Genomic DNA, 15,842 nt, shown 5'->3' with positions numbered 1-15,842 from the left:
AATCGATGGTCTATAGCGTGCGTTGGCTATCTAGACGAGAGGCGGACAGAGCGCGGTGCATAATGTATCTCGTCAAGACGCGCAGGTGATCGTTCATACATGTATAGGAGTCAACTGGATTGACCTGTTGGCGTCGTCTCTTCCTCTTTTTTCTCTCTCTCCGGCACGCCGTTCACAGGATCGTGCGCAACAAGGCAGCCGAGAAGGCCAAGCACCACCACGTGTCGTCCAACGGCGGCAGCCCGCAGCCCCAGTCGTCGCCCACGTCGGTGATCACGCACGCGCCGTCATCGGCGCACGAGTCGAGCGTCTCTGCGGCGGCAGCCGCGGCTGCCCTGCAGAGGCCATCCTACTCCATCAACGGCATCCTGGGCATTCCCAGCGCCGAGGCGGCCAAGCGCAAGCGCGACGACCAGGTCTCACAAGGTGAGCTCAGATCGCATCCAGCATCACCCGAAGTGCTTTATCACGTGCGCACGCGACCCTGGCTGGCGCTTGCAGTCATCGCAAAGTGAGCTACCTGAGAACAATTTTCGCAGAGAGAGCGAGAGAGAGATAGTATGGATATTGGCTCGAGACAGTATACGCAATCGAGAGACCTGCGCCACACTCTCTGCTTAGATACCTGTAAAGCGGCTAACTATACAGTACACAGAGAGAGTGAGAGAAATTGATGAGCTGGTTCTAACAAAGCACCTCGTTATTGGAAAATGATTGCCATTGGCCTGCTAAGGCCTCCGCTAGCGTCACGTTCGTTAACGTGATGATCAGTTCCTGTTTTGGCGAACTGCTCTTGCGTATGGAGGTCTTTCTGTATCGGTCGAGAAAGATTCTTCTCCCCGAGGAGCCGATGAGCTCGTGAAATTTCCAGCCGCCCAGCCAGCAGAAGCAAAATGATAAGAAGTGTCGATGACTCCGTGTATACAACTTACAGGCTGTTTCGTAGCCTGGTGCATTTGCTTTAAGGAAGCGTTATTAGGTGACATGCCCCTCAATTTGGCTTCTCTTCGGAGTATTACTTCCGTTGTATTGAAGAGCAACGATCAGCAAAAAAAATAAAGTTCGGCAACAATGCTAAATTCGTGTACTTTTCAACGCGCCCCTTACGCATTGGTCATACGATAAGTATTTCAACAAAGAATGTGTGTATTTTTAATTAGTATCAACGAGGAGAATTTACTAGTTGGATAAATGACTGGAAGCAACGCATAGTTGCTCCCTCTTCGCGCAGAACGCAGCGTTATTCTTCAAATTGTCCGGTCATTTATCAGGGACTGTAGACGTATACGATTCGACCTTCTGAGCTGGCAGGTTCTCGCTTCAAGTATGCATTTGCATTCGCTTGCTCGCTTACTGCTGCCGACAGCTAGCATCTTCGTCTTCAAAGCGTACGCGCAGCGCAATGACGACGCACGCGGAAGGAAGGCATCGACAAAGCCCCTCCTTTCCGTTTTTGTCCTTGTTGCACTGGGAAGATGAACATCCATGTATACCCAACTGGAAGCTCGAACTCGAAGCTGTGCTGCAATACCGCCAAACGGCACTTTGAGTATGCAGAATTTGGGAGAGTTTGATCTGTAAGATGCACGATGACAAAAAAAAAAAAAAAGCGGGCCAGAGAAGAATGGGGCTTTCAAATCAATTTTCCGGAGAGACGAGTAAAGACCCGGTGCGCATATGGGTACGCAACACGGAAGATGTTCATTTTCAATGAGGAAATCGAAATAAGATGCGTGCACCTGAGCGTGCGCCGCATGCCCGATCCCGCACAAACACGAGGACGAGAAAGCACATAAGCGCATGTGCCACCCGGACCGCGGTTCACCTGAAAGGAACCGCGTTCATGCCAGCGGTTCGGGTGGCGCAGCACGTGGCATGCGCACACGCATGCACTGTGGATGCCGCACGCTGCGTAATCAAAAGCAGCGCCTGACATCGCGTCTCATGGACCACCTCCGCCCTTCTCACTTCCGCTTCCGTCGGCGGAAGAAGATAGGGGGGCTGCCTTCAAAAGTGCCGCCGACCGCGGCTTCTCTTTCGGCAAACGAGAGCGCGACCGCGAAGAAACATGTTCGCGCTGCCGTGGCGCGTCCCCCACGCTATGCGAGAACATTCTTGGCGCGCACCTCCGGAGTGGGGGAACACAAAGCTGCTAACAGATTCACGACCTGAAACGTCGTCAGCTATGCTGCTTGACGCACGTAAACAGAAAATGCCCATACGGGCAGATTTCTCCGCATCAGGAGCTCAGCGGACCAAAGCGAGTCTTATGTGTCTCGCGTCATGCGTAAGCGACTGTGCATTAATAAATGTGGCTCTGTTCGAACGCTTGCGCGCATGCTTTCGTTGTGTTCCCCCACTCCTTAGCGCATGCTTTCGCATGCGCTAAGGCTCGAACGCCTAACCCGCATTTTTCATTTTAATCATTCGAACGGCAAATCCTTATCCCAGCGTAATAACTTATAACACTGACGTGGATACAACATGAGAAGAAACCGCCTCGCTGTCGGCTGATGGCGGTGTAAAGTTACTGCAGTATGTGCTTCCTTTTGGAGCTTATATACAATAGCTCTAACGCCGTGGTTTCTCGCGATGGTTCGGGAGTATGCGGTGGGAAGGTGCCTTCGAGTGGGTGCTACACGGGGCGGCGGTCGTTAGCGCTTTAAGTGTCGCCCAAACATAGCCGGCCAATAGCGAGGTAAGAAAGAGTGGAAGAGGAATCGGCGTCGCGCAGCAGGGCAGAAACGTACCAAGCAGGAGGTGTGCGTGCGTGCGCCTGAAAGAGGGCAGGGAGGTGATAGCAGAGGAGAAGGACGTAAAGGGGGCGAGCAGCGAGCGAAGTCCCGTCCTCGACGATCGGCCGTCCGGTCCGGAAGGCGAAATCTGCCTGGGCCGACGGCAGCGTTCATTTTTCTCCGCGCGCGCAGGCGTCGTCCCCTATCTCTGGGGCTGCGACATAGGCGGGCGCACTGAGCCACAGCACCATTTATCCTCGCTCGCTCAAGACGCCTATTAATATACAACGTGGGCGCTCTCCTCGGCCACCGGGCAGGCGCTGTCCAAACAAGAGTGCACCCCCCCCCCTCCTTCCCCCCGTCCGCCCTCAACTACCGCCGCCTCAGCGCTCGCGCCAATAATAAAGTAACGCGTCCGGCCTCGCCGCCACATTCATAGCCAGCTCATTCGTATACGTCAGAAACAGAATATCAAGGAGCCTGCCCCCAACCCTCTGCTTCCCCCTCGTTCTCTATTTTTCTGCCTCGCTCTTGGCTCGCATCGTTTTGCTTTCTTATTATTGCGGCTGGTCGCCTGACATTTTCTGTCCCCCCTTATAACGCGACCCGAGCCCTCGCTCCCTCCGCTTCTGTGCCACTTACACAAGAGCAGAGCGACGGGATCGAGTGGCGCGCGCAAAGTGCCCGGTGCTCGGTTATGTGCCCGGATTTGGTAATGTACGGCAATCAAGGCACCATGTCCAGCGTGATCGCGTGGAGTCCGCAATTACGGACGGCGACTCTTGGGACGTACGCGGCGTACACGATGGAGACCTGCGCACGCGACGCTGTTGCGAGAGCTACATGTGTTGACCTTGTTGTTTCGAGCGCTGCGGCGAGGCCTGTCGGTCCCTCTAATTTCGAGTAGCAGCGGGCTCCAAAGGCGATGCGGACGAACGCGTAGAGCATTCTCGATTAGATGTTTACTCGCCCCCCTACTCCCACATTACTTCTTTTGCTCCGCCACGGAACAGTGTAAGGTACAGGCGTTCCGATTTATCATTGCGCGTTCCGTGAGATGGCGGAGAATCGCGAGAACCGGCTGTATAGATTGCAGTCATTGACGTGCCCGGAATTATGAACCTTCTTGCACGCATGGCTTAATTGTAAAGCATAGGCTCATTGGCAGTGCGTGGAGCACCCGCCACTCGGTGTTGATGTTTGTTGTGGCCACAAAACATGGCTAATACCCCCATTCGGCCGTTTTATTTCGCGTCCTCTTTCTGTTTCTTTTTCTGACTACGTTTCCTTTCGTCGCTGTTCTTTTAAATTACCTTCCACTAAATACGGTTTTTGTGGTCTCCAAACATGGCTCATTCAATACGCCTCAGCACTGCGACTGTATTCTTAATTTCGTCCTTCACAGTTTATTTTTAATATTATTTGGTGTCAAAACACATATGCACTTGAACGCACGCAAGCTCGCACAGACAAGTGTGTGTGCTGTAAAGCTTGGACAAGAGAGAGTTTATGCTATCCGCGTTCAGGGCACCAGAGGTTTCAGACACTTCGCCGACACCGAGGTGCCTGCAACGCGTCGACCGATTTGCGAAGCGCGCGACGACGCACGCCCCCGTTATCGCGCGAAACCTGAACTTTCCTGTGGCATGACGGTGGCTTCGGCGGCGAAAGGTCACCAAGCAGAAGACACAAGGTCACGGCATAGCGGTGCGAAGAAAGTGTTCGGGCGGGGAAAGCAGCGGTCAATAGCGGCAAAGACAACAGACGAGCGAAGCAGGTCGGACGCGCGGTGACTTGAGAGTCGGTGGGGGCAACCCTTGCCGAGCTACGGCTTCGAAGAAGGGGGCCGCTTTCCGGCCGACCGAGCGGCGCGAGCGAAGGGCGACGACGCCTATCGCGCGGCCGCATCTCCCGCGGGGCTCGCGACGCCGCCACTCCGCGCACAATGGGTCGCCTTGTGGCGTGGCGCTGGGGCTGGCCCGGCGGCTTCGCCTTTGAGCGGGCGCCATCTGAGACGGCGACCAGGGCTCTGCGGCGGCATCGGCGGCGGGGCCGCGAGACGACGAAGGGCGACATGTGCGCGCCTCCCTCCTCCGGTGACGAGCTCCAAACACGTGCTGTCCGCTTGTCACGTCCCCGTATCTGCGGCGGCTGTCGCTCCTTCGCCGCTGTCTCTCTGCGCCCGCAGCCAGTCGAAAGGGAACGCCGTCTACGCTCCCCACCCTCCCCACACACCCTCGTCTTGCCGAAAGCGGCCGCTGATATGATTCCTGCAGGCAAATGTTAGTGATCCTGACCACGTTTGCGCTAGCAGCTCTTTCTTTTATTTATTTGTTTATTTTTATGCTTCATCTTCTCGTTCGCGGACAGGCGGTTAATATTACAGCCGCCCGGTCAGGGAGATACTCTATATTTCTTCTCCCCCACCGTTTCTGGCTTCGCTTTACGAGCGTCACGTTTTGCAGTCACGGCTGCTCACAGCTTTGCCGCTGGGTCGCTGCAGAAGGCGGTGCGGTAGCTGTCGGCGCCCACGAAAGCCGGAAGAACGCTCTTCTCGTTGAGCGTGGATAATTAAAGGCTTTCGGGCGTTCCTGACACCAACAGGTGCTCAGAAAAGTCTACGAGCAGCATAACTGGCTCTGGCCGAAGGCATCCTTTGCTTGGCGTAAACTTCCCGCGTGAGTGAAACTATTATACTGATCCTACAGCCGTATATGCCATATCCTCAAACTTGTGTTTAAACTTCACGTACCAGCTAATAAGCCTGTTACACTTAAGAAATAGCTTACAAAACTGCTCAGATTACCTCGATCCTGCGGTATGCCTGCAGGTCCTGCAGTAATACGCTTGTAGATAGACGAAGGGAGAGTAGAACTTCGCGTGCAGAGGTCGAATGGCATTCACTGCATTGAGAACAAGGGTCTAATGTCAAAAGAAACAAAGTGAATGAATTTTTACAGAAACTTGACAAGAGTGTACCAGCTAGGCATTAAAATAAGGAGAGGGGGCGAAGTTTTTGGAATACTTTTTTATTATGGTTATTCTTTAGCCATTTCATACAAATATATGTTGCTACGTTAAATTGTAATCAGAAGGTCGTTCTATCGCGTTTATTTATATCGACTTCTTCTATAAGCGGTGGTGAAATCAACGTCCACACGACTTCTTCCTCTCTAGTTGTTCAATCAAAATTAACAATGAACATCTAGCAGAAGATCAGATTCTAACCGCTTATTATTATGCCTCCACCCTTTCCGCCTGTGCGTGTCGACGGCACACATCTTCGGCGATTTCTTCACTGGAGATTCGCCTCTTATCCGGCATCGCGGTATAATAAGCCAGAGGGCCCGCGGCGCACAAGACGCCGCCTGATCGCCTCGGCGAGAGATTGAATCACAGATCCCTGGAGGCGAGTTAATCCCGCTCCCGTTGCCTCTCTACGGTCACGACGCGAGGGACCGGCGTGCGAAGCGCATCGTCCGCGTAATCTCCCCCTCGGCGGCGGGAAGCCCTTGTCGAGCAAAACGACGACGCCGTTGTCACGTGACAAATCGGAGGGCGCCGAGGAAGGGAGAACAGTTTCGGGGACCGAGGGGCACGCAGAGATTAATCGCGCGAGCCCATAATTCGACCGCGGCCGCCGCTGGCTAGCAGCCGGTAGCATCCGCGCGGCGGGCGGAGCACGATAAAGGCGAGGCTCCTGCCGACCTCTAAGCCTCCGCGAACAGGCCATTGCGCGGCGCTCAGTGGCCGCCGCTCTCCCTCTCTTGGTGCGTGTGTGAGTGCGTAGTACACACGCGGTCGGGGCGCTGAAGATTACGCGGGAGCGCGCCCCGCGTGGCCGAGAAGAAGGGTGTTGGTGATGCCCGCCCACTTCGATGACTGTCGCCGCATATTGCGACAGCGAGTGTATGGCGGTTCTTCTCCTTTACTGACTACAGATGAAGAATTACACGACGCGGCGTTTATGCGGCGACATCTGAAAAAGGTACAATATATTTATATGAGAATATCCCGTCGTCTTTCTTTTCCTTTTCTGTTAAATCCATGCGTGTGTTGATTGCGTTGTGTTGCCTGAATATATGAATGTCCGAATATATCAAAAGAAAACCTAACTTGCCCCGTCCCGATTTTCTCACGTAATTGCTGCGCTTAACAACGTTCCACCGGGACGTGATCGGAACGACTCGTGACCAAAAATCTGTGCGGAACAAGCGAGCATCAAGGCTGCCATTCCTCAAGTGCATGTCACGCGCCGCGCAGAGATGAGCCTACCTCTTCAGAAATAAATGAATACAGGGGCACTTGGAGCATCAAGGGCTGCATGGCCAGTATATCACGCTAGAGCTGCTCGAGCTAGCGTTCACATTAGCCAACATCTTTCCACGAGGTGCCCGCTCACCGTCGCACGGCTCCGCTAATCATCGAAGAGTAACATTGCATGGCCGTAGAAACCCCCAGAGAGGGGAAATGCCGCGAAGAACGATAGCCGCTCGTCCGGCGTGCTCAGACAGGCGCGAAATTGGCCCAATTCGAAGCGGCGGGTCGCGTCATAGCGGGGTGATAAGGCCCACGCGCGCCGCGTCTGCATCGCTGCTGCGCTCGCCCTGCCGTTATGCCTCAAGGTTCACGTCGTGCGTGCGATCAAACCTGCGCGCGCTGCGCTGTATGGCTGCCGTCACGCTTTTGGCGGGCCGCACCGCGTCCCCTCCTTGCGTATCGGCCTGGCCGTGGGAGAAAACCGGTGAGGCGTAGCCCCCGTCACCTTCTGTCCTGCTCTTGAATGAAGCGACCGGCTCCGGAGTAGTCGCAGCGCCACGAGCGATCGCACCAACATGCGGGCGACCCCGAGCCCTGCTCTCCCCTCAGCACGTGGTCCGCGAGGTGGGAGGAATATCGACGCCATGGCGCACGAGGTGGCAAGTGCCGAGGGGTCAGCAGATGCTGCCTTCTTCGCAGCCTGCTGATATAATAGAACGAAGGAGGCTGATGTAGGGTTGCGTTTTCATGTGGAGAAGCCTGCTCGATGGCTGTCGCCGCAGAGCACGAGCAGCTCGTCTTGCACTAGAGCCAGAGCATGAGCGCGTAATCGTCGGGACTCAAGTGTATTCAGCATTTCGCTCCACACTGCATTCGAGTGGGAAAGTTGCAGAGCTCGCAACATGTACTGCGAGCTGCGTATGCTCTTAGACATTGTTTCTACCTGGAGCAGAGTAAGCAATGCTTCGTCTCTCAGTTCGCAGCAATGGTTACCCTGCTCCCGGTAGCCCGCACTGAACGAGCGAGTTCATTCTCTTTCTTTTGCTTGTACACGGCGGCTTTAGGTGACTCAAAGCAGAGGACATACGAGAGCTAAGCAGCAAGAAGTGCCCTGCGAAGTGTGCGGCAAAGATGCCTCTCCGATCCTTCTTCGTCTCAGTCGCTCCTTCGGGGCGCTACTCCTGGTGGGAGCCCCTTCCTCGAAGGTGTTCATCCGAGGTCTCGGCTCGGAATTAACGTCTCCTCTCTGCCACTCCTCGCCACGCGAAGCCGGCGCGTACACACGGGTTCAGTGGCGCTCCTTCTCCCGCGTGTGCATCAGTGGGAGCACGCTCTTTCACAAACCGCGTGTGACTAAAACAGCTCCCTCTCCTCCCTGCTCCCCTCCTCGCAGGCGGCGGCGAGAGTTTGCGTGCATGCGACAACGCGGCCGCTTTGTGCCCCGTGCGCGCGCTCGCGCGCGGCTGCTATTTGCGAGACATCAGGCTGCACCGAAGGGGGATCGCGCTCGCTTCTTCAAGGACTCGTCGGCGAGGCTCTCCTCAGACTCACCAGGCGTGCGCGCGCAGGTCAAGCTGTAGCTGCTGCTAGCGAGAGGAAAAAAGAAAAGTGCTCTGCGTCCGAGAAGAAGTGTAGCGAAAGTCTCTCGTATTCCCCTTCTCTCTGTTACTGTTTCAACCACTGAGGGCTCCTGACGTAAGCGTCGATAACAACCTTTGGGCGGTGGTGTGGTACCTGACGAAAAGTTGTCGTAAGAACTGTACATTCTATGATACGCGAACACAAAGTGTCGGCGTGCCCTTAGCACTATATGATATATATACAGACCTACACCAGCGTCATTGACAGTCACATCAGGACAAAAACATTACTGGAACACCTTTGCTGTGCGCTCGTATGCCCACGTGCTTTGCAAGTAAAGGGAGCTATCCCATTGGATTGCTTCAGGCTGTGGTCTTCGAACAGGAAACAAAAAGAAGTGTCTAGGAAAAGAGAAAGAAAACAAACGACTGTTCAAAGGCTGCAGCGAGCATGTTTCCTTCCTAGTAGGATTTCTTGCTGAAAATCGAGCTTCCTGGAGCAATGACGAAGCGACCGAACTATAGCTTACGCATACCGCGATTGTAAAAGTCACAATGACATCGTTACTTTCTTGGCTGCTGCGAGCGTAAATTTCTCGTACCGACGCGCCGGTGTGTAGGAGGATACAAAACGAAGAAAAGTATAGCAGGGGGAAAACAGCTTCTCCGAAATAACAGGAAACGCACGGGGGCCCTCACAGGCTGGCGAAGAGCTTTCCTCTCCAATTCCATTTCGAATCAAAGCGCTCTGGCATTCGCACAGAATAGGGGATGAAACGAGAAGTAAAGCCGCAAAACAAGAGCGCCGCTATCCGCGGCTGCGTTGGCACGTCGATCGCTCTTCATCTATAGGGCTCGGGCCGCGCGCGCGATATGAATGCCGCAGCGCGGGCTTTTACTGCTCCGCGCTTCAGCGGCTTCGGCGCGCGCACTACGGCGCCTCGATCGGCCTTTCGTGCGCCGCAGGAATGAAATGACGTTCCCCAGGGTACGACGGCGCGGGCCGAGTAAATGATTGTAATGATAACAATGGAGGTAGTAAAAAGAAACACCTGAGAGGCGGATTTGAGAAACAGGACCGCAGAGAAGGGAGCCGTCGAATGAAGTGAAATGAGCAAACAAAAAAATATTTAAGAAATAATAAAGTAAAAGAGTGCGGGATTTTCGAAGGTTAGGGGAAGCAGGGAGGTTGGCTATAGTGGGTGAAGACGGAAAAGAAAGCTGCACAAAGGCTGCATAAACGTCCTCGTATACGTAACTGTTTTTGCTCTTCTTCTGTCGTTGTAAAAGTTGCTGCCGGGATCGTCCGCGCATTCGCGCGGGAGGAGTCCGAGACTAAACCAGGCCCGTGCGCGGTACAGCGGCTCACTTTTGGGAAGCCGTGCGGTGGGAACGTCATCTATAGTGATTTAAAACAGCGTCTCCATATACGACGTGCAATCAAAACCCCGGGCGGCAGCGGCCAAATAAGAGCACGGGTGCGCGCTAAGAACGAGCGGAGGAAGAGGAACTATAGCAATACGAGAGGCTACATGGCGGGTAAGAACTAGAGAAACTAGGTCTTCAACGGAGGAGCAACTGGTAAAAACGGGACAGAAAAGAAACGAGGCAAAATAAAAACCTTCGGTTAGTACGTAAAACGGAGACAAATGCTTGGTAGTAACAGGAAACAAAACAAAACAAACGAAAAAACAAAAGATGGAAGAGGTGGGCGGAAAGAAAGAACCCTTGCGTTGGAGGAGAAAGAACGAAGGCCAGAGCGGGTCGCGGTGCTTATCAGAGGCCGCCAATAGTTCCGGCGCGGGTTCCCAGGGGGCGCAACTTCCCGACTCGGGCGCGCGCGCGCTCGGCCGCGTGCAGTTTGCCTGCGTAAACGCGGCGCCTGTTCGAGGGCTGATTAGACATGCGCATGCGCAGATGCACGTGTTGGGTCCGCTTCTTTTGTTTCCCACCGAGCTCCACTATAGTTCGTGCGTGGAGCAAGCGACGTGCTAGTACGCGCCAGCGCTCCAGCAGGCATCATTTTGTGGCGCCACGCTTTCCATGTATGTGCATGGGCGCCGATATCGCGCGCCATTTAGTTGGAAGCATTAGCGGCACCGTATCTTTCTTTCTGTTCCCTCACCCCGCGCGCTCTGTCTGCGTTTTGCTGTAGCCGGTCACTTGGCTTTTCTATTCTCCTTCTGTGACTCCCTCTCGCAATCTGATTTTCTATTGCGCCCTTCAGAAAGACACGTGTTCAGCGCATACGTCGCAAGATTGAATAAAAAAAAAAAGAGTTTTGCACGAACATTATCGCCATTGCGTGATTGAGGTGCTGGCTCTCGGCTGACAGCTGCTTTTTGTCAAAACCTCTTTCCTGATGGGAGTCGCTAGGTTAAAAAACAGGAAAAAAATGGCTGTGGCTTAGGTAAGGTTAAGCCCAGGATGCGAAGCATACTAGCCTTTATTTTAGTTGTTGAACCACTGTTTAGCCTGGTGAACTGCTGTTGCTTGGCTATATTTGGTTCGGCTAGACGAAGAAACAACTCATGCATTACTTCTTCGCCTTCAAGAGTGGAACGCGACAGCGTTCCCGTCGACCCGCCAAGGGGTGTAAGACAATGGGCTACAGGGCAGCGACTACGCGCCCCGCATTGGACGCGGTGAGCGTCGAGCAAAGCAGCGTTCGGCGCGGCAACGAAATGTGCGCCTGAGCAAGAGACGCACGCCTTAGAAACAGCGCGTTTCTAAGGCAACACCGCATTCACTAGAGGCGCTTTTGTACCGCTTTGAAGCGTTGTACTCGTGGCTCAGTGGTAGCGTCTCCGTCCCACACTCCGGAGACCCTGGTTCGATTCCCACCCAGCCCGTCTTGCAAGAGTTGAGCCAAAGCCACTTCTCCTCTGTCGTGACGTCACGGTGTCACGTGATTTCATGGTCACCGCCGCGCCTGAGGAGCTGGGTTGAGCCCTCGTAATATGCTTCGCATAAAAAGAAAACAAGCTTGGATTATGTTGTTATTGCGGTACTTCAGCAGGGAAGCTTCTCCCATGAGCTGTGTATAGAAGCAGATTACGTGGCCTTGAGGAGTATGAGGCACGCGTGCCTATCCAAAGGGGGTTATTCAATGATGGACAACGATACGTTAATGTTTGCTTTTGAATTAAATCTTGAAGGCTATTTCGTAAGACCACTTCCTGCTAGACAGCAAACACAGTTGCACATACGTCTTACGCTCTCAAGCGAAAATTATAGTATTATTCTTCAGTATAGTTGTCGTGCACTCAATAAAGTATGCCACTGATGCATTTTTCGATAGTTTCCAACTTCTGTGTGGTTGTTTTTCTAGGCCAAGAAAATTATCTCCTGGAATAATGATAATGATATAGCTACCTGAGGATTTTTCGACGCTCCGTATCGAGCTTACATTCCTAGTAAAAAAAAAAAGAAGGTTGCGCTAGCACATCGTCAGAGACACTTAATTAAGGTGTTTCTCAACGTGTCAGAGTGCTTACTATAGTTGACACTTCAGTAATTAGGAATTTGATGAGACATTCTCGTTATTAATTAGCTAACCTATAAGCGTAGCAAGAAACAACTGATGACTTGGACAGGATTCCAGTCGCCGCAGATGTATCCTTTATTTATTCATGTTTTAGCCATGCGTGCCGTTACTTGCATTGATGCAAGCTCGAACTTCGCAGCCGCTTGAGCGCTATGAATTCTGGCATCGACTCCCTTGCGAAGCCGGATTAAAACTTGACGTGTTTCATACTGATCGGCGTTGTCGGTAAAGCACCCTAAAAGGCTGTAATAACACAACACTCTGTAAAAAGTTGCATTAAACTGGCACATCTGCTGACCTCGTACCTTGTGTAAAACGCCTATGTTTGTCTCGCAGTGCACGGCGACTCGGCGCGAGACATGAACGGTGACCACGGAATCCACGAAGATGAAGTTAAACGTTCCAGGGCGCAGTACAACGGCGAGCAGATCTACTCCAACCTAAGTCCCAACGTGAGTCCTGTGTTCCACTATGACGCCTTCTCGAGACTAATCGCGTTCATTACCCGCTTGCGTATACTCAGCTAGAGCCTAATTTTTTGCGTGTAGGATTCGCAAGTAATGAAGCGTGATTCGGTTTCAAAGCGCAGCATTTATAACCTCAAATGATTTCACTTCTCTAAACATATTTTGTTACCGTCAACTTTATGCGGTATAGAGAACACTCTAAAGAAAGTTTACACCCTTTGCGGCTTATCTTGTCCTCAAACAATAATCGTCATCTGCCTTGCTTGCGTTTCTTCTCTTGAAAACTCGGCGCTCGCTACTTTCCTGTCGAGAATGCTGTGTCAAGCTGATAACGCGCAAGCCGTTCGTGACTGGGCTCGCAGTGTTCAAGGAAATGCAGGCAAAACAGATGACGATTATTGTTTGGGGACAAAATACAACCCAAAGGGTGTAAACTTTTTTCAGAGTAAAAGCAACCGAAAGCAAACAAAGACATTTAACGAAACGTGCATACTGCCTTATGCTATAAAAGGTGCAAGAAACAACAAGGAAAAAAATAAATAAAACATAGAAGAGGAGGCCACAGAACCGAAAATTTATGTGCATGGGAAAATGTGCAGAACATGTCTATAGGCGGCCACCCAAGTCTGTTGACTTCAGATAGCCCATAGCGATGGCGTATAACGTATAATAAAAACTGAGGCTATATACCTCCAAGGATTCGGCAGCGTATTATGAGTCCTACAGTCAAGCACTGGAGTCGAGTTGCTGGAGTAGCCACTTTCCAAAGCTATCATACAATTCATGCCTTGACAAAACGCCGACGTCGAGTCGGTTGAACATCAGCGAAGTTATAGAGCTCGTAATTCCTCTCCACTGGGATAAGACATCAAACGGTCACTCCATATCTGCATGCCGCCGTACTGGTCTAAGTCTACCCACGGCATACAAGCGGCGGGTATGCATTGTACGGCAGAAATCGAGCACTTTAGTGAACAGGGCACATGCCCATGACGCCGAACTAGGCATGTGCGACATGACGAACGGCGACAGGCAGCATACATTTCGCCGGTGCTCTTTCGTGGAGCTATACAAGCAATCGTTACCCCGTTTGATACTGAGCAGTCGCACGCACGCCGCGGTTCCGCGGAAGCTAGTGACGATGACTGCGATGCTCTTGAGCGTGACTGCAAGCTATAAAGCGTCTGTCTATACTGCTCGCAAAGAATCGGAGTGTCTCACTGACTGCATTCACGCGCAAAGGCCTCGCGGCGTTACGCACGCTGGCAGCCACGTTGCGTTTCGTTCAACAATGTCGTGTAAACCCGCAAAGTTTTCGCCGCAAGTGAACCAGTCTGAGCTCAGTTTACTACCCTTGTGGACACCTGTCGCTGCGCTGACACAGTGCTGCAGTCACTGCATCTGCATGGTGGTCGAAAGGCGCATATTCTTCGTTGGGTCAGGCGCTGTAGACGCGTGCGGTAATGAACTTTGACTCAGTTCCTTTCGTTTTAAGGGGAGGTGGGAGGGGAGTTGGCTGCCCCTTCAACGGGGTGTTCACGCGCGCCTAACTTGTCTGCCAACCCGCAGATGTGGGCCAAGTGGACAAAGCAGGACGAACTGAAGGCCGGCATGGCGGACCTGCCAACGAGCAACGGGTCGCCCTATCACCACCTGACGTCTCAGGCGTCCCAGCCCGCACCCCCATCGCAAGGCGCCGCCTTCGAGCAGGCTTTCAGCCCCGTGGTGTCGTCAGCGGAGAAGCAGACGGCCGAATACGACGTCGCGATGACCACCATCAACTCGCAGTCCACCGCCGTCTACTCGCCACCCCTCGGTAAGTGAGGACGCCCTTGTGGCTCCGTCATACACGTGTGCAGTCTGTACGCCGGCGTGTTTGAGGCGCATGTTCGTGGACGACTCACTCGACCTGTGACAGCGAATCGATGGTTGGTTTGATGACAGCGAAAAAGAAAAAAAATTGACTCCCAAAACCCAGCACGCCAGCCTCGTAAATTGTACCTCCATTGCATGGTGAGACCTCTGACACCATGAATATGCGCTATACGAAACACATTTTGCATTTAATTTGACACCCGTTTACGTCTGAAAAGAAATATTTTTGAATGGATGGTTTTTGCGCTTGCTTTAAAGCGTTGACAAAAAAAAAAAATCCCAAATGCATTTTTATCTCTGGTAATCTGTTCAGCGTCAACAAACCAACCAGTGACTCCCAGTCCCAGGACAGGAGGTTAATATTCAGCCGATAAGCCCAAGACTGCACCATTAAGCAAGCCGATTTCTTGCAAAGCAAACATCCTCTACAATTAGATTGACCGTTCTAAGAAATAAAAATAAGAAAGAAAAAGAGAAAGAAAGAAACTGCGCTCTCTGGCTGCTGTTTTACGAACTTTACTGGGATGAGATAACGAAAGAAGATAGCAAAAAGAGATTGACTGTAGATTTGTCGTATAATTACTCGCCGACAGATAACTCCATGGAACAATTTATAACAAGCCATTGACTCTGCAATCTGTAAAAAAATGCTCTCTAAAATAATAATTGAAGGAATAGCAAGTTGCGACGCAATATAGCAGATTTCACAAATAAATATTATTGTTACAAGTGCAGAAGTAATACGGTTCGTATCCTTGCTTAACTGCCAAATTGCCATTGTGGTTGGTGCATCATAGCCTAAGTTGCTTTCGCGCCATAAAACCCTACATAACTAACTTGCTTAATGAAGACGACTTCACTTTCCTGAGCTGTTTCGTTAAGGAGGAAATGTCGACCACTTGTTCTCTCTTCGACGGCCACGTCAACATTCGCAGTCGTTTCCGTCGCACATTTAAGGATGTCTCGGGACCTACTTAATGGTGCAGTCTGAGAGCGAAAGTTCCGCACAGGTTTTTAGCTTGCATGACTGCAATAGCTAGAGCAGGTAAAGGCGAGAAGGAGTGTGCTCCTACTCGCTTAAACCTGACCTTTCTGTGGTTTATGCCCAACATTTCACGAGTGCAACTCAGAGACCAGGCCTCATACGTGTGATTAAACACATGTACCAAGTTATTTAAGCAGGCGTTTCGTACACAGGTTGCCGCTCCCACAGCGAGGTGCGGCTGAAAAAAAAAAAAGATTGCCTGCGGAACAAATTATTCGCACGAAGTGAAAGCGGGCACTCTGCGTTGCACTTGCGTCCACAAGCGTCAAGTCTCTCGCTCGTCTCTTTTCTCTTCGCCTTTTTCGTGTGGATGGAGCGCTGGAATCGCCTCTG

At 52.2% G+C, this 15,842-nt stretch overlaps 1 protein-coding gene across 9 annotated transcripts in view; it reads left to right on the top strand.

Moving 5' to 3' along the window:
• Positions 1-15,842, top strand: part of sv (paired box protein shaven) — a 243,189-nt gene that overhangs the window by 194,158 nt on the left and 33,189 nt on the right. For all 9 annotated transcript variants that reach the window (XM_070539673.1, XM_070539681.1, XM_070539697.1 and 6 more), the window contains 3 exons: positions 179-426; positions 12,459-12,574; positions 14,159-14,405. In XM_070539673.1, the coding sequence (XP_070395774.1) occupies positions 179-426; positions 12,459-12,574; positions 14,159-14,405 (611 nt within the window). The remainder of the gene's footprint in view (positions 1-178; positions 427-12,458; positions 12,575-14,158; positions 14,406-15,842) is intronic.

This window comes from Dermacentor albipictus, chromosome 1 (assembly GCF_038994185.2).
Source record: "Dermacentor albipictus isolate Rhodes 1998 colony chromosome 1, USDA_Dalb.pri_finalv2, whole genome shotgun sequence".
Taxonomy (NCBI): Eukaryota; Metazoa; Arthropoda; class Arachnida; order Ixodida; family Ixodidae; genus Dermacentor; species Dermacentor albipictus.
The sequence above is the reverse complement of the archived record's forward strand: the minus strand, read 5'-3'. Positions and strand labels throughout refer to the sequence as shown.